Below are 21,220 nucleotides of genomic sequence, written 5' to 3'. Positions count from 1 at the left end.
TGATTTTATACTGAATAATTCAACAAACATCCTATAATAAATATAAGTACTTTGAAAAGACTACTTCTGGTCAGTTTCCACTTTTCATTTCAAAGTTAATGAAGCTAATATTAGTCAATTAATGATAGATGGCAACATTCCTGTAGTTTTGACAATAATTATTACTGACATATTACTACATTTCTTATTTTCTAGACATATATCCCTTTGTTGTTTTAATTAGTGATTAAATTATGATAATTTAGTATTCATCAACCTCAACACAATTGTTTTTGAGGAAATAAAACAAGAGGAAGAAATTAAAAGTTTTAAAATTTTTAGAGCTAGATTCCCTCAAATTATTACTGGCAGAGCTAGTAGTAGAAATCTGATCACAAGTTTCAGTCAGAAAGAAAGCACAAAGGAAAAAAATCTAGTTACAGTAGATTTTCATGAGAGGAAAACAGGTACATTTTGGGATCTCAGCTGGTATTTAGAGCATATCTCTGCGAAAACTGGAGGATAATACTTGAAGAAAGCCATATTTTCTCAGAAGCAAAACTGCTATCTCGCCTACAGATAAGAGAGGAATAAGCTAAAAATTTTAAGTGGAGGTGCTAAAAAGCTTAATTTTGTTGATATTAATAAAACCATATACCTATAAATGATATATCCTGAAATCTCCTTGCACTACAGTCAAATAATATCATGGTCCTATCTAGCAGAGTGAGCAATATTATAGTAAAGAAGAGAGAAGGGCAACTACCAGACAGTAGCAAAAGGAATTCAAAGATCAATACCACAGCCTTTGAAAGGTACTAAGGTTACTAAGTAGAAATTATAGAAGCCTTGAGCGAGGATGTGGTGGGGATGGGATCCTCCACCTAATTCCTAATACATATGGTAGGGAAGGTTGACGTTTGTTGTTGCCTACTCTTTGCTGCCTGTTGTTAGGCACTCGTTTAATCCTTACAACTACTGTAGATTTTCCTGTAATTTGCTAACACTCACAAACAGAAAATGGCTATTTCTAAAGGTCAAACTTAAAAAAAACTGGTTTATGCTGCCTGCCCATATTTGCATAAAAATATCATTCGTATTTTCCTTTGTGCAATAATATTTCTCTCTCTCTGCCTATCCTTTAAATACTGGTATTACACTGGATTCCTTTTTTGATCTTCTCTCTCTTTACCTGGGAATCTAAAATATCAACCCTTTTTCCTAAAAAACTAGGCTCTCATAGGCAACTGTCTGAAACATCTTCACTTGAATGCATACAGGCACCTAAAACTCAATGACAATAATAATAGCTAACATGTATTTAGTGTTTTCTATATACCAAAGAATTACTCTAAACTCTTTCCATGTTTTATCTTATTTAATACTCTCAATGATAATATGAGGTAGACATTATTATTTCCATTTTATATATGAAGATTCAGGACAAGGAAAAATTTTGTAATTTTCCTAAGAACAAACTTGATATAAACAACACTGAATTCATGTTCTACTGTCTTCTCCATTCCAGGAAATAGCACAACCCAACTACCCCAGCAAGAAATTTGTAATAACTTTAACTCCCCTCGAATTACTACTTCATCTAATCAATTACATCTTCTTCAACTTTGTATTCTTAGTGCCCAACAGAACAAATACTCAGTAAATTCTCATTCAATGAATAAACTTCCTTAATGGATTAAATAAAATATATGGCATACGCTTTTGTCAAAAGTTAAAAACATGTAAGATTTAGGGCTAGGGGAAATTATACAAAGGATAACTTTTAGTGATCCTTTGGCTGGTTTATATATCATAAGCTAGCATTAAGAAGAATAAAAATCTAATGTACTGAGAAGTAGACTAGTTTGTGAGTTAAAGGCATCCATAAAAGTGTTACCATCTTCAGGAAGCGCACTTTATAATGACAATAAGACAGTTGTATAATCATGCCACTTTAAAATAAAAAAGCATTTTAAGAATAGTTTCTCAAGGAAGAAAAATTAAACAGGAAAATATTAGAATTCTGAGGATAGGAAAAATACAAAATAGGACAAACTGCTGTAATAATAATTGAGATTAAAATTACTTCAGATTATAATATTGTAAAAATGCAGACATATGAACATATTTATATAAACATGTGGAGAAGGCAAGACCCTTAATGAACAAATGAAAATGATAATTTAATTAGGTAATGCAATTATAGGCAATTTGGTTCTCTTTTTTGCATAATGTCTATTTTGTTTTTGTAGTTATGTAGCACTAGAAATATTTGATGTATTACAATTTGTAGAACAAGAAAATAGACCTTTGGCGACTGTCAAAATGGAGATACTCTAAGTCAGATATAAAACTTTAGCTTGCATTAGAACCACTTGGAGACCTTATTAAAACACACATTACCTGGCCCTGACACCAGAGTTAGATTGAGTAGGTCAGCTGCAGAGCTTGACATTTAGCATTTCTAACCAGCTCCCAGTAAATGCTGATGCCACTGACAGAGGCACACTTTGTTTAGTTAATGTTTGATTGTGTCACAGATTTTACATTGTCAACTGGTTAACTTGATCTCATCAGGGGTCTAGCAAGTTTTCTTTGTTTAGTAATGTGCACTTGGACACACTCCTTTTAGGGAAATCTAGATGTTTTATTTCTATGTTAAAAACATATTTTTTAAAAGCAGTTTTACTGAAGTATAATTAACATAGAATAAATCATACATGCGTAGAGTATGCTATTTTAAAAGTTTGGGTTTTTTTGTTTGTTTTGGGGGGTGGTTGTTTGAGACAGGATCTCACCTTGTTGCACAGGCTGGAGTGCTGTGGCACAAACACAGCTCACTGCAGCCTATACCTCCTGGGCTCAGGTGATCCTGCCAGCTCAGCCTCCCTGAGTAGCTGGAACTACAAGTGTGTGCCACCATGCCCAGCCAATTTTTATATTTTTTGTGGGGACAGGGTTTCACCATGTTGCCCAGGTTGATATCAAACTCCTGGGCTCAAGCGATCCACCTGCCTCAGCCTCTCAAAGTGCTGGGATTACAGTTGTGAGCCACCATGCCTGGCCAAAAGTTTTGACACATATATACACCAGTGAAACTGATTTGGCTCTGGGTCCTCACCCAAATCTCATCTCGAGTTGTATACCACATAATCCCCAAGTGTTGAGGGAGGAACCTGGTGTGAGATGACTGGATCATGGGGCCAGTTTCCCCCACACTGTTCTCCTGATAGTGAGTGGGTTCTCACAAGATCTGATGGTTTTATAAGGGGCTCTTCCCTCTTTGCTCCTCACTCTTCTCTTTCCCGCTGCCTTGTGAAGAAGGTGCCCGCTTCCCCTAAGCCTTCTGCCATGACTGTAAGTTTCCTGAGGTCGCACAGCCATGCGGAGCTGTGAGTCAATTAAACTTCCTTTGTTTATAAATTACCCAGTCTTGAGTATTTCTTTATAGCAGTGCAAAGATGGACTAATACAGAAATCATCACCACAATCAAAATAATGAGCATAGCCAATCCATTACAAAAGCTTCTTTGTGCCCATATCTTCCTTATGCCTATATCCATCTCCCTACTCCTATCCACCCCAGGCTATTAGAGATCTGCTTTCTGTCACTGTAGATTAATTTGCATTTTCTAGAATTTTATATAAATGGAATTATAAAGAATGTACTCTTTTTGTCTAACTTTTCAGTCAGCATAATTACTTAGAGATTCAAACTTGTTATGGTGAATATCAATAGTTCATTACTTTTTATTGTTGAGTAGTATTCCATTGTAGAGATATACTGCAATGTGTTGATTCATTTACCTGTTGATGGGAAGTTGAGTTGTTTCCAGTTTCTGGCTATTACAAATAAAGCTACTATGAATTTTCATGTACAAGTTTTTATAGGCATATGCTTTGATGTCTCATGGGTAAATGCCTAGGAATCAACAGGGTCATTTAATAGGTGTTTAACATTTTATGAAATTGCCAAACTGTGTAGATCATTTTCCACTTATACCAATAATCTATAATTGTTCCAGTTGCTTCCACATTCTCATCTATACTTGCTTTGGCTAAAAGTTTTTATTAGATATTCTAACAGGTTTATGGTGGCATCTCATTGGGGTTTTCTCTTGCATTTCCCTAATTAATAATGTTGAGGATCTTTTCGTGTATCTATTTGCCATCTATATATCTGCTTTTATTTAAGTGTCAAAATATTCTTCCAATTTGTTTATAATTAAATTTTATTTGGAGCTGTATGTTTTATTATTAAATTTTTAGAGTTCTTTATATATTCTGGATACAAGTCTTTTATCAGATATGTAATTTGCAAATATTATTTTTCCTGCACTGTGGATTATCTTTTTATTCTTTTAACAATACTTTTAGAGGAGAACAAGTTATTACTTTTGAGGAAATACAACTTAACAGTATTTTCTTTGGTGGATCGTGTTTTTGATATCAGATCTAGGAAATATCTGCCTAACCCAAAGTCACAAGGATTTTCCCCTTTGTTTCCTCCTTAAAGGCTTTAAGGTTTAGATTTTACATCTAGGTCTATGATGCATTTTGAGTTAACTTTTATATAAAGTGTGAGCCATTTTTGTGCATACGCATATGCAACCCTTCCAGGACTATTTATTGAAAAGACTTTCTCCACTACCTTTGCATTTTTGTCAAAACACAGATTCACTATTTACCTGTGAGTCTCTATTATGTCCCATTCATCTACATGTCTATCATTTGGCTAATAGCACACTATCTTGTTTACTGTGGTTTTATACTAAGTGTTGGAATTGTGTACTGTAAATCCTCCAACATTGTTTTTTATAAAAGCTGTATTTGCATTTCCATCTAACTCTTAGGATCAGCTTGTTAAATTTGTAGCCCCAGAAAACCACAAGAATTTTGATTGGAGTTGCACTGAATCTATAGATAAATTGGGGCCAATTGTCAACTTAACAATATTGAGTCTTCCAATTCATGAATATGATATCTCCATTTATTCAGGTCTTCTTTTATTTCTCACCGCAATATTTTTGCAGTTTTCAGGGTATGAGACTTGCACATTTTTGTCTGATTTATTCCTAAGTATCTCAAATTTTTGTTGTTATTTTAAATGGCACTATTATAATTCCAATTTACTACTTTTCATTGTTAGATTATGGACATATGACTGATTTTTTTTCAAATGTGCATAACAACTTTATTCATAATATTCCCAAATTGGAAAAGAAAAACAAAAGCAGATGTCTTTTAATGGGTGAATGGTTAAACAAACTTTGGTGGATCCATACCATGGAATACTAAGCAATAAAAAGGAAATAACTATTGATACATGCAGCAACTTGGATGCTTCTCAAAGGAATTATGCAGAGTGACAAAAGTCAGTCTTAAAAAGGTACATACTTTACGATTCCATTTGTATAACATTTCTTTTTTACCTACTTTTAGGTTCGGGGGTACAGGTGCAGGTTTGTTACATGGGTAAATTGCATGTCACTGAGGTTTGGAGTACAAAGAATCCCATCACCCAGGTAGTGAGTGTCGTACTGATAGGCAGTTTTTCAACAGTCTCCCCAACATCTTCCCCCACTAGTAGTCCCCAGTGTCTATTGCTGCCATATTTATTTCCATGTGTACTCAATATTTAGCTCCCACTTGTTAGTGAGAACATGTAGTATTTGGTTTTCTGTTCCTGTGTTAATTAGCTAAGGATAATGGCTTCCAGTTGCATCTATGCTGCTGCAAAGGACATGATTTCATTCTTTTTTATGGCTGCATAGTATTTCATGGTGTATATGTAGCACATTTTCTTTAGTCCACCACTGATGGGCATCTAGGTTGATTCCATCTTTGCTATTGTGAATAGTGCTATGATGAACATATGAGTGCATGTGTCTCTTCAGTAGAATGATTGCTTTTACTTTGCGTATACACCTAGTACTGAGATTGCTGGGTTGAATGGGAATTCTGTTTTAAGTTCTTTAAAAAATCTCCAAACTGCTTTCTATAGTGGCTGAACTGATTAAAGAATCTCCAAACTGATTTCTACAGTGGGTGAACTAATTTAAATTTACACCAACAATGTATAAGAATTCTCTTTTCTCTGCAACCTCACCAACATCTGTTTTTAACTTTTTAATAACAGCCATTCTAACTTTTTAATAATAGCCATTTTAACTGAGACAATGGTATCTCATTATGACTTTAACTTGCATTTCTCTGATGATTAGTGACATTGAGAATTTTTTCACATATTTGTTGCCCATATGTGTGTCTTCTTTTGAGGCATATGTGTTCATGTCCTTTGCCCATTTTTGAACGGGGTTATTTATTTATTTATTTATTTTCTTGCTGAATTGTTTAAGTTCCTTATAGATTCTGGATATTAGATCTTTGTTGGATGCATAGTTTGCAAATATTTTTGCACATTCTGTAGGCTGCTGGTTTACTCTGTTGATAGTTTCTTTTGCTATACAGAAGCTCTTTAGTTTAATTAGGTCACACTTGTCAATTTTTGTTTTTGTTGAAATTGCTTTTGGGAACTTAGTCATAAATTATTTCCCAAGGCCAATGTCTAGAATGGTATTTCCTATGTTTTCTTCTAGGATTTTTATACTTTGAGGTCTTACACGTAAGTCTTTAATCCATCTTGAGTTAATTTTTGTATATGGTGAAAGGCAGGGGTCTGATTTCATTCTTCTACATATGGCTAGTCAGTTATCACAGCACCATTTATTGAACAGGGAATTATTTCCCCATTGCTCATACAACCAATTTTTATTTACTGATCTTAGTTTGTTGGTTTTGTTTATTCTGTGATCTTTCTAAACTCACTTATAAGTTTTAAGAGTATTTTAGCATATGTCATAACATTTTCTACATTGACAAATCATGTCATCATCAAAAAAACAAAAAAAAGTATTTCTTCCTTTTCAATACGGATACTTTTTCTTTTCTTTTTCTTGTCTTACTGTACTGGCAATGTTGAATAGAAATGGTGAGAGCAGATGTTCCTGAAGTTAGGAGAAAGGAACTCAGTCTTTCTCCATTGAGTATAATTTTAGCTTTAGGGATTTGGCATATGCCCTTTAAGGTTGAGGAAATCTCTTCTACTCCTAGTTTACTAAGAGTAACTTTTATTAGAAATGGATATTGAATTTCATTAAATGCATTAATTATTGGGGGTTTATATATTTATGCTCTAAATTTTGTTTTGGTCTTAATATAGTGAATCACAATTTTTGATTTTCAAATGTTAAACCAAACATGGATTCCTGGCATAAATCCCACTTGGTCACAACCTATCATCCACTTTATATGTTGTTGGATCTGATTTGCTAAAATTTTAATAATTTCTGTATCTATGCTCATGAGGGATACTAGTCTGTCGTTTTCTGTTTCTGTAATTTTGTCGTTGCTTGGTTTTGGTATCAGGGCTTTGCTTGCTTCACAAAATTAATTGGAGGGCATTCAATATCCCTCTATTTTCTGAATAAATTTATGCAAGATTGACACTGTCACTTGCAAAAATGTTTCATAGAATTCATCAGTAAACTCTTCTGGAACAGGAATTCTAAGTTGGAAGGGTTGATAATTCAACTTCCTTAGTATATATAGGGCTAATTTATATTTTGCTTCTTTCTTTCACTCACTCACGCATTTATTTGTTTTTGTTTTTGGTAATGTATGTTTCTTAAGGAATTTGTCCATTTCACCTAAGCTGTCAAATTTGTTACAAAGTCATTTATGATAGTCCCTTATTGATCTTTTAATGGCTGTAGGAACATTCCTGATATGGGTAATTTGTGTTTTCTATTTTCTTATCATCTTTTGTGCTATCAATTATCAACTTTTGACTGTGTTTTCTATTTTTTTTGTAGTTAATATATTGCTACTTTTGTCTTTATTATTTCCTTCATTCTCTTAAATTTAATTTGCTTGTCCTTTTCTAGCTTCTAAAGTGAGAAACGTAGGTCACCAATGTTAAATCTTTCTTCTTTTCTAACATAGACATTTAAATCTATTTCCCACCTATGCCCTGCTTTAACCCCATTCCAAAATTTTCAGTTTTCAACAATATGTAACTAAAATCATTTTCTAATTTTCCTTGATTTGTTCCTTGGTCCAGCAGTTATTTAGAACAGTGCTTTCTAAATTCCAAATAGTAGGAATTTTCTACAAATATTATTATTTATTTCTTACTCATTCCATTGTAATAAGAGAATATACTGATATTTTTAATCTTTTGGTATTTAGAGGGTCTCATTTTGTGACCTATCACTTAGTCTACACTGGCGAAAATTCCTTGGCTCTTGAAAAAAATTATATTCTGTAGTTTTTTGATGTTGGGCTCTTTTTATGTCAATAAAGCCTAAGTTGTTAAGAGTGGAACAACTGAAATAGGAGTGTTAGAATCACAACCATGATTGTGGATTTGTCTATTTCTCCCTTTAATTCTGTCAGTTTTGGCTTCATGTATTTTGAATCTCTGTTGTTACACTTGAAACAGTGCTTTCTGTTAAATAAATAGAGGAAAAGAGATACAATCCTCTTATATTTACCCGCATTTACACCATTTCTATTACTTTCCATTCCTTCCTATAAATTCACACATCCATCTAGTGAGATTTCCCCTTAGCCTGAAGAAATTTCTTTATATTTATTTTAATGCAAGCCTCTTCATGAATAATTCCCTATTTTTATTATGAGAAAATGTCTTAAATCTGCCTTTATTTTTGAAGTATATTTTCACTGTATATAATAATTGTGCTTGCAAATTTTTTAAGCTCTCTAACAATGTTTTCACATTGCTGTACATTATCCAATCTTTTTGATGAGAAGTCTGTCATCATTCGTATAATTGTTCCACTATACACGGTGTAAATTTTTCTCTAGCTTTTTTCAAGATTTTCTTTCAATCTCTATTTTTTCAGTAGTTTCATTATGATGGGCCTAGGTATAGTTTTCTCCGTTTTTACTTTGCTTGAGGTTTGCTGGACTTCTTATAACTGTAAATTTATACTTTTCACCAAGTGTGGAGAATTCTTGCCATTCTTAGTGCCCCATAATTTATTCTTCTTTTTGCTTCCCTGTTCTTTCTCTCCTGTCCTTAGAGGACTCCATTTATATTTGTATTAGACCATTTGACACTGTCACAGAGGTCACTGGGGTCCTATTCTGTTTTTTCTTTTTTTCATTTTTTCTTCAGTGCTCTTCAGATTGAGTTGTTTCTTCTGATTTATCTTTAAGATTACTGACTATTTCTTCTGCCATCTTCATTCTATTGTTAAGCCATATGGTGAATTGTTTTTTCTTATATTCTGCTTTTCAAATATAAATTTTCCTTTTTAAAATACAGTTTCCAAAATGGGCGGTTCCAAGATGGCCGAATAGGAACAGCTCCAGTCTACAGCTCCCAGCGTGAGCGATGCAGAAGACAGGTGATTTCTGCATTTCCAACTGAGGTGCCAGGTTCACCTCACTGGGGATTGTCAGACAGTGGGTGCAGGACAATGGGTGCAGCGCACCGAGCGTGAGCCAAAGCAGGGCGAGGCATCGCCTCACCCGGGAAGTGCAAGGGGTCAGGGAATTCCCTTTCCTAGCCAAGGGAAGGGGGGACAAACGGCACCTGGAAAATCGGGTCACTCCCACCCTAATACTGCACTTTTCCGATGGTCTTAGCACATGGCACACCAGGAGATTATATCCCGTGCCTGGCTCAGAGGGTCCTAAACCCACGGAGCCTCGCTCATTGCTAGCACAGCAGTCTGAGATCGAACTGCAAGGTGGCAGCAAGGCTGGGGGAGGGAAGTCCACCATTGCTGAGGCTTGAGTAGGTAAACAAAGCGGCCTGGAAGCTCAGACTGGGTGGAGCCCACCGCACCTCAAGGAGGCCTGCCTGCCTCTGTAGACTCCACCTCTGGGGGCAGGGCTTAGCTGAACAAAAGGCAGCAGAAACCTCTGCAGACTTACATGTCCCTATCTGACAGCTTGGAAGAGATTAGCGGTTCTCCCAGCATGGAGCTTGAGATCTGAGAACGGACAGACTGCCTCCTCAAGTGGGTCCCTGACCCCCGAGTAGCCTAACTGGGACACACCCCTCAGTAGGGGCAGACTGACACCTCACACGGCCGGGTACCCCTCTGAGATGAAACTTCCAGAAGAACGATCAGGCAGTAACATTTGCTGTTCACCAATATTCACTCTTTTGCAGCCTCTGCTGCTGATACCCATGCAAACAGGGTCTGGAGTGGACCTCCAGTAAACTCCAACAGACCTGCAGCTGAGGGTCCTGACTGTTAGAAGGAAAACTAACAAACAGAAAGGACATCCACATCGAAACCCCATCTGTACGTCACCATCATCAAAGACCAAAGGTAGATAAAACCACAAAGATGGGGAAAAAACAGAGAAGAAAAACTGAAAATTCTAAAAGTCAGAGTGCCTCTCCTCCTCCAAAGGAATGCAGCTCCTCACCAGCAACAGAACAAAGCTGGAAGGAGAATGACTTTCAAGAGTTGAGAGAAGAAGGCTACAGATGATCAAACTTCTTTGAGCTAAAGGAGGAAGTTCGAACCCAATGCAAACAAGTTAAAAACCTTGAAAAAAGATTAGAGGAATGGCTAACTAGAATAACCAATGCAGAGAAGTCCTCAAAGGACCTGATGGAGCTGAAAATCATGGCACGAGAACTATGTGATGAATGCACAAGTTTCAGTAGCCGATTCGATCAACTGGAAGAAAGGGTATCAGTGATTGAAGATCAAATGAATGAAATGAAGCGAGAAGAGAAGTTTAGAGAAAAAAGAATAAAAAGAAATGAACAAAGCCGCCAAGAAATATGGGACTATGTGAAAAGACCAAATCGACGTCTGATTGGTGTACCTGAAAGTGACGGGGAGAATGGAACCAAGTTGGAAAACACTCTGCAGGATATTATCCAGGAGAACTACCCCAATCTAGCAAGGCAGGCCAACATTCAGATTCAGGAAATACAGAGAATGCCACAAAGATACTCCTCGAGAAGAGCAACTCCAAGACACATAATTGTCAGATTCACCAAAGTTGAAATGAAGGAAAAAAAGCTAAGGGCAGCCAGAGAGAAAGGTCGGGTTACCCACAAAGGGAAGCCCATCAGACTAACAGTGGATCTCTTGGCAGAAACTCTACAAGCCAGAAGAGAGTGGGGGCCAATATTCAACATTCTTAAAGAAAAGAATTTTCAACCCAGAATTTCATATCCAGCCAAACTAAACTTCATAAGTGAAGAAGAAATAAAATCCTTTACAGACAAGCAAATGCTGAGAGATTTTGTCACCACCAGGCCTGCCTTACAAGAGCTCCTGAAGGAAGCACTAAACATGGAAAGGAACAACCAGTACCAGCCACTGCAAAAACATGCCAAATTGTAAAGACCATTGATGCTAGGAAGAAACTGCATCAACTAACGAGCAAAATAACCAGCTAACATCATAATGACAGGATCAAATTCACACATAACAATATTAACCTTGAATGTAAATGGGCTAAATGTTCCAATTAAAAGACCCAGACTGGCAAATTGGATAAAGAGTGAAGACCCATCAGGGTGCTGTATTCAGGAGACCCATCTCACGTGCAGAGACACACATAGGCTCAAAATAAAGGGATGGAGGAAGATCTTCCAAGCAAATAGAAAACAAAAAAAGGCAGGGGTTGCAATCCTAGTCTCTGATAAAACAGACTTTAAACCAACAAAGATCAAAAGAGACAAAGAAGGCCATTACATAATGGTAAAGGGATCAATTCAACAAGAAGAGCTAACTATCTTAAATATATATGCACCCAATACAGGAGCACCCAGATTCATAAAGCAAGTCCTTAGAGACATAGAAAGAGACTTAGACTCCCACACAATAATAATGGGAGACTTTAACACCCCACTGTCAACATTAGACAGATCAACGAGACAGAAAGTTAACAAGGATATCCAGGAATTGAACTCAGCTCTGCACCAAGCGGACCTAATAAACGTCTACAGAACTCTCCACCCCAAATCAAAAGAATATACATTCTTCTCAGCACCACACCGCACTTACTCAAAAATTGACAACATAGTTGGAAGTAAAGCTCTCCTCAGCAAATGTAAAAGAACAGAAATTATAACAAACTGGCTCTCAGACCACAGTGCAATCAAACTAGAACTCAGGATTAAGAAACTCACTCAAAACCACTCAACTACATGAAACTGAACGACTGGCTCCTGAATGACTACTGGGTACATAAGGAAATGAAGGCAGAAATAAAGATGTTCTTTGAAACCAACGAAAACAAAGACACAACATACCAGAATCTCTGGGACATATTTAAAGCAGTGTATAGAGGGAAATTTACAGCACTAAATGCCCACAGGAGAAAGCAGGAAAGATCTAAAATTGACACCCTAACATCACAATTAAAAGAACTAGAGAAGCAAGAGCAAACACATTCAAAAGCTAGCAGAAGGCAAGAAATAACTAAGATCAGGACAGAACTGAAAGAGATAGAGACACAAAAATCCTTCAAAAAATCAATGAATCCAGGAGCTGGTTTTTTGAAAAGATCAATAAAATTGACAGACTGCTAGCAAGACTAATAAAGAAGAAAAGAGAGAAGAATCAAATAGATGCAATAAAAAATGATAAAGGGGATACCACCGATCCCACAGAAATACAAACTACCATCAGAAAATACTGTAAACACCTCTATGCAAATAAACTAGAAAATCTAGAAGAAATGGATAAATTCCTCAACACATACACTCTCCAAAGACTAAACCAAGAAGAAGTTGAATCTCTGAATAGACCAATAACAGGCTCTGAAATTGAGGCAATAATTAATAGCTTACCAACCAAAAAAAGTCCAGGACCAGACGGATTCACAGCCAAATTCTACCAGAGGTACAAGGAGGAGCTGGTACCATTCCTTCTGAAACTATTCCAATCAATAAAAAAAAAAGGGAATCCTCCCTAACTCATTTTATGAGGCCAGCAGCATCCTGATACCAAAGCCTGGCAGAGACACAACAAAAAAGAGAATTTTAGACCAATATCCCTGATGAACATCGATGCAAAAATTCTCAGTAAAATACTGGCAACCCGAATCCAAGAGCACATCAAAAACCTTATCCACTACGATCAAGTGGGCTTCATCCCTGGGATGCAAGGCAGGTTCAACATACGCAAATCAATAAATGTAATCCAGCATATAAACAGAACCAAACACAAAAACCACATGATTATCTCAATAGATGCAGAAAAGGCCTTGGACAAAATTCAACAGCCCTTCAGGCAAAAAACTCTCAATAAATTAGGTATTGATGGGACATATCTCAAAATAATAAGAGCTATTTATGACAAACCCACAGCCAACATCATACTGAATGGGCAAAAACTGGAAGCATTCCCTTTGAAAACTGGCACAAGACAGGGATGCCCTCTCTCACCACTCCTATTCAACATAGTGCTGGAAGTTCTGGCCAGGGCAATCAAGCAGGAGAAAGAAATAAAGGGTATTCGATTAGGAAAAGAGGAAGTCAAATTGTCCCTGTTTGCAGATGACATGATTGTATATCTAGAAAACCCCATCGTCTCAGCCCAAAATCTCCTTAAGCTGATAAGCAACTTCAGCAAAGTCTCAGGATGCAAAATCAGTGTGCAAAAATCACAAGCCTTCTTATACACCAGTAACAGACAAACAGAGAGCCAAATCATGAGTGAACTCCCATTCACAATTGCTTCAAAGAGAATGAAACACCTAGGAATCCAACTTACAAGGGATGTGAAGGACCTCTTCGAGGAGAATTACAAACCACTGCTCAATGAAATAAAAGAGGATACAAACAAATGCAAGAACATTCCATGCTCATGGATAGGAAGAATCAATATCGTGAAAATGGCCATACTGCCCAAGGTAATTTATAGATTCAATGCCATCCCCATCAAGCTACCAATGACTTTCTTCACAGAATTGGAAAAAACTACTTTAAAGTTCATATGGAACCAAAAAAGAGCCTGCATCACCATGTCAATTCTAAGCCAAAATAAGAAAGCTGGAGGCATCATGCTACCTGACTTCAAACTATACTACAAGGCTACAGTCACCAAAACAGCATGGTATTGGTACCAAAACAGAGATATAGACAAATGGAACACAGCAGAGCCCTCAGATATAATACGGCACATCTACCACTATCTGATCTTTCACAAACCTGACAAAAACAAGCAATGGGGAAAGGATTCCCTATTTAATAAATGGTGCTGGGAAAACTGGCTAGCCATATGTAGAAAGCTGAAACTGGATCCCTTCCTTACACCTTATACAAAAATTTATTCAAGGTGGATGAAAGACTTAAATGCTAGATCTAAAACCATAAAAACCCTAGAAGAAAACCTAGGCAATACCACTCAGGACATAGGCATGGGCAAGGACTTCATGTCTAAAACACCAAAAGGAATGGCAACAAAAGACAAAATTGACAAATGGGATCTAATTAAACTAAAGGGCTTCTGCACAGCAAAAGAAACTACCATCAGAGTGAACAGGCAACCTACAAAATGGGAGAAAATTTTTGCAACCTACTCATCTGACAAAGGGTAATATCCAGAATCTACAATGAACTCAAACATATTTACAAGAAAAAAACAAACCACCCCATCAACAAGTAGGCTAAGGATATGAACAGACACTTCTCAAAAGAAGACATTTATGCAGCCAAAAGACACATGAAAAAATGCTCATCATCACTGGCCATCAGAGAAATGCAAATCAAAACCACAATGAGATACCATCTCACACCAGTTAGAATGGCAATCATTAAAAAGTCAGGAAACAACAGGTGCTGGAGAGGATGTGGAGAAATAGGAACACTTTTACACTGTTGGTGGGACTGTAAACTAGTTCAACCACTGTGGAAGACAGTGTGGCGATTCCTCAGGGATCTAGAACTAGAAATACGATTTGACCCAGCCATCCCATTACTGGGTATATACCCAAAGGATTATAAATCATGCTGCTATAAAGACACATGCACATGCATATTTATTGCGGCACTCTTCACAATAGCAAAGACTTGGAACCAACCCAAATGTCCAACAATGATAGGCTGGATTAAGAAAATGTGGCACATATACACCATGGAATACTATGCAGCCATAAAAAAGGATGAGTTCATGTCCTTTGTAGGGACCTGGATGAAGCTGGAAACCATCATTCTCAGCAAGCTATCACAAGGACAAGAAACTAAACACTGCATGTTCTCACTCATAGGTGGGAATTGAACAATGAGAACACTTGGACACAGGAAGGGGGACATCACACACCGGGGCCTGTTGTGGGGTGGGGGTGGGGGGAAGGATAGCATTAGGAGATATACCTAATGTAAATGACGAGTTAATGGGTGCAGCACACCAACATGGCACATGTATACATATGTAACAAACCTGCACGTTGTGCACATGTACCCTAGAACTTAAAGTATAACAATAAAAAAATAATAATTAAATAACATACAGTTTCCATTACTCTGTTGTGATTCCTTATTTGGTCACGCATCATGAGGAGATTTTCCTTTTCTATTTTCTGCTTTAAATCATAGTCTACAAATTCCAACATCTGTGTTAGTTCAGGGTTGGTTTTCATTGATTGGTCTTTTTATTGACCGTAGATCACTTTTACTTGGTAATTTTTAATTGCATACTGGACATTGTAGGTAATATGGAGAGATTCTGGATTCTCTTAACTTCCTCTGAAGAGTATTGATTAAACTTCTATTTTAAGAAATAGTATAGTTAACTCAGCTGAACTTGAACTTAAAACTCCATTCTCCTTTCAACGGACAACGGTTAAATCTATGCTCAGTTATTGCAGACTTCCAGCTGTTCCTTTTTGCTGGGTTGTATGAACCTTCCTCTATAGCTATAAACTTCAGGATTCAAGCAAGAATTTGGACGGAATCTATAAGCAATTTTTTGAGCTCTTTCCAATGTGTTTCCCTACATTCCAGTATATCCCCCTTCACTTTTCAGCCATTCTGGCATCCTCAACTCTGTCTGCTGACTCAAGCCAGTAAGACCATGGGTTTTTGTCTGGGTTTTAGCCTTCCTTTGCCATGCAGACTAAGGGCTGTACTCAGGGGAAAAGCCATATAAATGCAAATATGCCCAGTGTATTTCCTTTCTTTCAAGTGCAGATGCCTCTCCTCTTTTTCCTTTGGTTATTCTCTTGTACTATCAAGTAGCTGTTATATTTTGTCCAGAGTATTCCATTCTTATCTCAAGAAAAGTTAATCTGATAAACATCACTCTACTATTATATGAAGTTAATCCCTCTTGGTATTTTCTCCACTACAGAAAGCACCCTTACTGTGAAACTACTCCCATCAAACTAATGTTACTCAAATAAGTGTTCTGCAGAAGACTATCCAATTAATATTAATAGCTGCTCTGTTAAGGGGAAAGTCTATAACATGGTCAAATGGGGCTTGGAAATGTAGCATTACAAAACAAACAAATAGGTTTCTTTGCTCCAGAACTTTTAAGAATGTCTAATATGCTAACGTACCTTCTATACCTCTAAGTAGATTATGCCCTAGACATACTGTCCTAAACTGCTTCATATATAATTAGCAGCATTCACTCATTCATTCAAAAATATTGAGCCCCAAAGAGTGGAGACAAGAGTATGATCCCATCTCCTAGTATAACTCTCTTTAGGCTATAATTTACTATCCCTTTTTTATTTGATAATACTAATGTCAGTCACTGATAGTGATTAGGCTTATGCTATATAATCTTCACCAATGCTTACTTTGTAATCATAATATCTGTACAATAGGAGATGCTGCTGTGGAAAAAGTAAGATAGAAATAAACATTCAGCTGGGCATGGTGGCTCACGCCTGGAATCCCCTGCCAAGGTGGGCAGATCACTTGAGGCCAGGAGTTCGAGACCAGCCTAGCCAACAAGGCGAAACCCCATCTCTACTAAAAATACAAAAATAAGCCAGGCATGGTGGTGCATGCCTGCAATCCCAGCTACTTGGGAGGCTGAGGCACGAGAACTGCTTGAACCCAGGAGGCGGAGGTTGCAGTGAGCCTTGATTGCGACACTGCACTCCAGCCTGGGTGACAGAGCAAGACCGTGTCTCAAAAACAAAAAAAACAAACAAACAAAAAGATGTTCATCTATTATTAACCTGCATAGACTAGATAAAAATACATGATATTGCCTGGTATCTGGCAGAGATTAGTAGCTTGATAAATGTTTAGTTTCCTTCTTAAGTGTTTTTCTCCTGTCTTTGCCTATTAAGTAAGTCAGTGCCTTCAACAAGACCAATCAGAGTTTGGCAGATTATAGCTCTCAGGCCAAATGCAGATATTAAAGGACCCCAACACTTACCCAAAGGTAGCCATTGAGCTAGGGTTTCTGCACTATAGTCCCTTCTGTGGTCGCCAGAAATGTTACAGGAAAGGGGTCCTGATCCAGATCCCAAGAGGCTCATGTTCTATGATCCAAGAGCTAAGAATATTTTTTAGTCACTTTTAAAGGTCTATTTATATAAATAAGTTAAGAATATGTGACAGAAACTGATGTGTCCCATAAATCCTAAAATGTTTGCTATATGGCCTTTTACAGAAAATCTTTGCTGACCTTAAGATATAATCTAATCCTTATAAGCTCTCTAAAATAAGCAATACAATAGGATTCATTTCACTTACTTAAGTACTGAGATAGAAGCTCTGTTTTTTAAAAAATATTTATTAAAACCATTAGTTTACTGGCTTTACTAAATTTTCAAATGCCAATCTAAGACCTCACCTTTTCCCCTTTTATGCCACTGCAGTCACACTTTGATCCTGGAGAACACCCATAGCAAGCCTATAAGGAAGAGAAAGAGGGAAGAAATCATTAAATATGAACCCAAAAATCAGACTCTGACTTACAGCTCAACTGAAATCAACAATCCAAACTTGAAAGATAGATACCAGAAAAATATCTGAAAAGATATACGAAATTGCAAATAGCAGTTACCTCTCAGGAAGCTTGCACCTTTTATTATATACACTTCTGTCTGAACTTTTCAAAATGAGCAAACATAATTTTTATAATTTTAAAGTGAAAATATCATTTTACAAGACATTAAAAATGAGATATCTCTCAATAAAGGCTAAAGATGGAAAGCTACACCATCTTCTACTTACAACAACAAAAACCCATGCACATATATTCACATATAAAGTACAGACATACATTTCAAAGTTAATTATTCTTACATTAACAGCCATTTGGGGTTATCACTACCCTTTACCTCTTCATTAATGCATGAGTGTTGACAGTATGCACAATCTAAAATATGTTAAAAATGGAAAATAAATTCATACAACTTCCCTGTAATATGATTTGCCACATGTCCAAACTCTCAGGAACTCTCCTTTTTTTTCTTCTAACATTGCTTGTAAAAAATTACCTCTCACTCTGTATTAGCAATGACCTTGGCAACTAGACAACAATGCCTACCACTTCAAGTCACTTGTTTCTCTCCATTCATGAGCAATCATGGAGCATAAAATATATAACACTATCTTTTACCACCTTCCTTTCTTTTCTTTGCTCCTACTCCTTCATCACTAATAATAGCTCAGTCTCTAACAGCTTTACCATAAATGCTGCTCCCACAGTCTAGATGTTCTAAACAGGCATTCAATCATATTAGGAATTGAGGTCCTCAAGCCAGAAAAATATCCTCCTCTAAAATAGAAAACCTATAGAGGAAAAGAATACAGTATGTGACTTCTGCCATTCAGTACTATCCTTTACTCTTAGAAAATGAACTGCTTAGAAAAACAAGTTAGTTTAATATACATGGATAGCTCAGTGTTTATTTACAAGGAGGTGGCATTCTTTTCATCAGATAGATACCAGACTGAGTTACTGAAACCTTCAAGTGACATAAATACCAAATAATGCCCATCAATCTTGAGGGCCTTTGATATAAAATACCTTAGCCTGCTGCTCAACATTCCATGATTTCCTTTACTCTAGTCACTACCAAAGTACCCTCCTCAACCCTTTTGAAAGTACTGACCTTATCCTTCTGGTCAGAACTCCTAACTCACTCAGCTGCAACTAAAAGTCACCTTCATACTGAAACCTCTTTTCCTGATTATAAGAGCAAACTACAATGGCTTGATGTTGCAGTAATCTCTCGCTCACACTACAAGAGGCTGCTCCAGTGAAAGCTATGCTCCTGACATGTCAAACAGAAAGTCTGTTATGCCGCTATTATTTATTATTCATAGATGTTTGGGGGTTATATACTGATTTTAGTATTTTACGCTAACTACACTACAGATTAAATAGGCTTATTCAGACTTATTCATCAAACATGAATTGAATATTACTAGAGGACAGAAAAATTGTTAGGCACTAGACTTCTAAGATGAGTAACACACAGCTCCCTCCAACATGTGTAACTAATTCAAGAAATACTTACTGATCACCTGTTATGTGACAGCCACTATGTTATGTTAGGTGCAAGTAGAAGTACAAAGTACATCATTGCTCTCTAATGGGAAGGATGAACCCATCTACAAAAAATTATATTACAATGTGCAGGAAACAGAGGTTAATTAAAAATATATAATATTTTTCTGCAAACATAAATTTTAAGTTCCAGACTATGGATTTTATAAAATTTAGAAGATACCGTTTCACAAGAAGATACTGATTCACAAGTTCACAAGACAGTAACTGTCAACAGTCGTAGTCCCTGAATTAAATTGTGCATATTGTCAACACTCATGCATTAATGGAGAGGTAAAGAGTAGTGATAACCCCAAATGGCTGTTAATGTAAAAATAATTAACATTTGACACTGAAATGCATGTCTGAACTTTATATGTGAATATATGTGCATGGGTTTTTGTTGTTGCGAGTAGAAGACAGTGTAGCTTTCCATCTTCAGCCTTTATTGAGAGATCTTCTTCTTTTAAATACAAATTAAGCTCCTAAAAATAATGCAAAGCAATAGCCTGACAGGATTTCATTGATATGAACAAGTTTCTATGTGACCTTTCTTTATAATTGCATTTTGACTTCTCAGTATCCAACGATAGCCCCTAACTCCTAATATAATTTATAAACAAGCAAAACCTTAAATACTCTCGCATGTTATTTTACAAGTAATTTTGTATAATTTTTTGCAATTTTTTATTAACATGTAGCTTTACTTTAGAGAGAACACAGATTAAAACAGTTGTGAATTATAGATAAATGTGTTTAAATTCAATTTAAAATTTTAATTTATAGTCTATTTATTCCACCTAGGTTATGAGAATGACTCTGGTACTCATAGGTTAAAACAAAACAGGCAATTGTAATACGCACACCAACCACTAGATGCCACTTTCTATACAGTTATAACAGTGGCGCCCACAAGGAGATAGCCCCAGTTTGACATCTGGTTAATGGAACAATTTGTTTTTTTACCAACATCTATTAATATTGATTAGGTGTCTAATAAACACAAGCACAATAATAGTTCTATGAGTTGTACAAAAGTAGATGCAGGTGCTGCCTTTAAGGAACTTCCAGTCTAGGTTTTTTGTTTTTTTAAGTAACTAGATATTTTATTTTTTAAGTAACTGGGTATTTTCAGGACATATGAAAAGAATATCAAAATACAATGGAATAATGATACAGCGGTATATCATAATTTTACTTCAGAAGTTGAAACATTTGACCATGGACTAATCATTTCCATACTCTTCGGCTGTTTTCTCATTTGTAAAATGGCATACATAGACAATATGATCTCCTTAGGTAGCTTCCAGATTTCACTCTCTGTGATTCTGTAGGATTTGCCAGGTAAAAATGAGTGGTATAGTCAATAATTGCTATCAAAGTTAAGAAAAACAGTTCCCTTGAGCCTGAAAGTATTGACAAAGGCTCTGTGGAGAAAGTGAATACCTGGACTTCAACTTGGAAGGATAGACAGAAAGCTACCTAGAGGAAAAATTGCCATGCTAAGCATGATTAAAATATAAAATTGATTGGGGCAAAGAAGTAAAATGAACATTAAGTACCTCAGTCTAAAAGGCTAAGTTCATATGAAAAAAAACTAATTCTTCGAAATCACTGAAGATGAAAGAAGCAAGAAAATGATGAAACTACAGTAATATTTTAAATTTTTATTGTGGGAGAAAGTAATAAATGAGTAAGGAAAGTTTTGT

At 36.3% G+C, this 21,220-nt stretch overlaps 1 protein-coding gene across 1 annotated transcript in view; it reads right to left on the bottom strand.

Annotated features, from left to right (window-relative positions):
• Positions 1–21,220, bottom strand: part of COL4A5 (collagen type IV alpha 5 chain) — a 256,931-nt gene that overhangs the window by 139,879 nt on the left and 95,832 nt on the right. Inside the window, exon 2 of the mRNA XM_004064693.4 lies at positions 17,808–17,867. Coding sequence (XP_004064741.1) covers positions 17,808–17,867 — 60 coding nt within the window. The remainder of the gene's footprint in view (positions 1–17,807; positions 17,868–21,220) is intronic.

This window comes from Gorilla gorilla, chromosome X (genome assembly GCF_029281585.2).
Source record: "Gorilla gorilla gorilla isolate KB3781 chromosome X, NHGRI_mGorGor1-v2.1_pri, whole genome shotgun sequence".
Lineage (NCBI taxonomy): Eukaryota > Metazoa > Chordata > Mammalia > Primates > Hominidae > Gorilla > Gorilla gorilla.
Note: the sequence above shows the minus strand (reverse complement) of the source record. Positions and strands in the feature narration are given on the sequence as shown.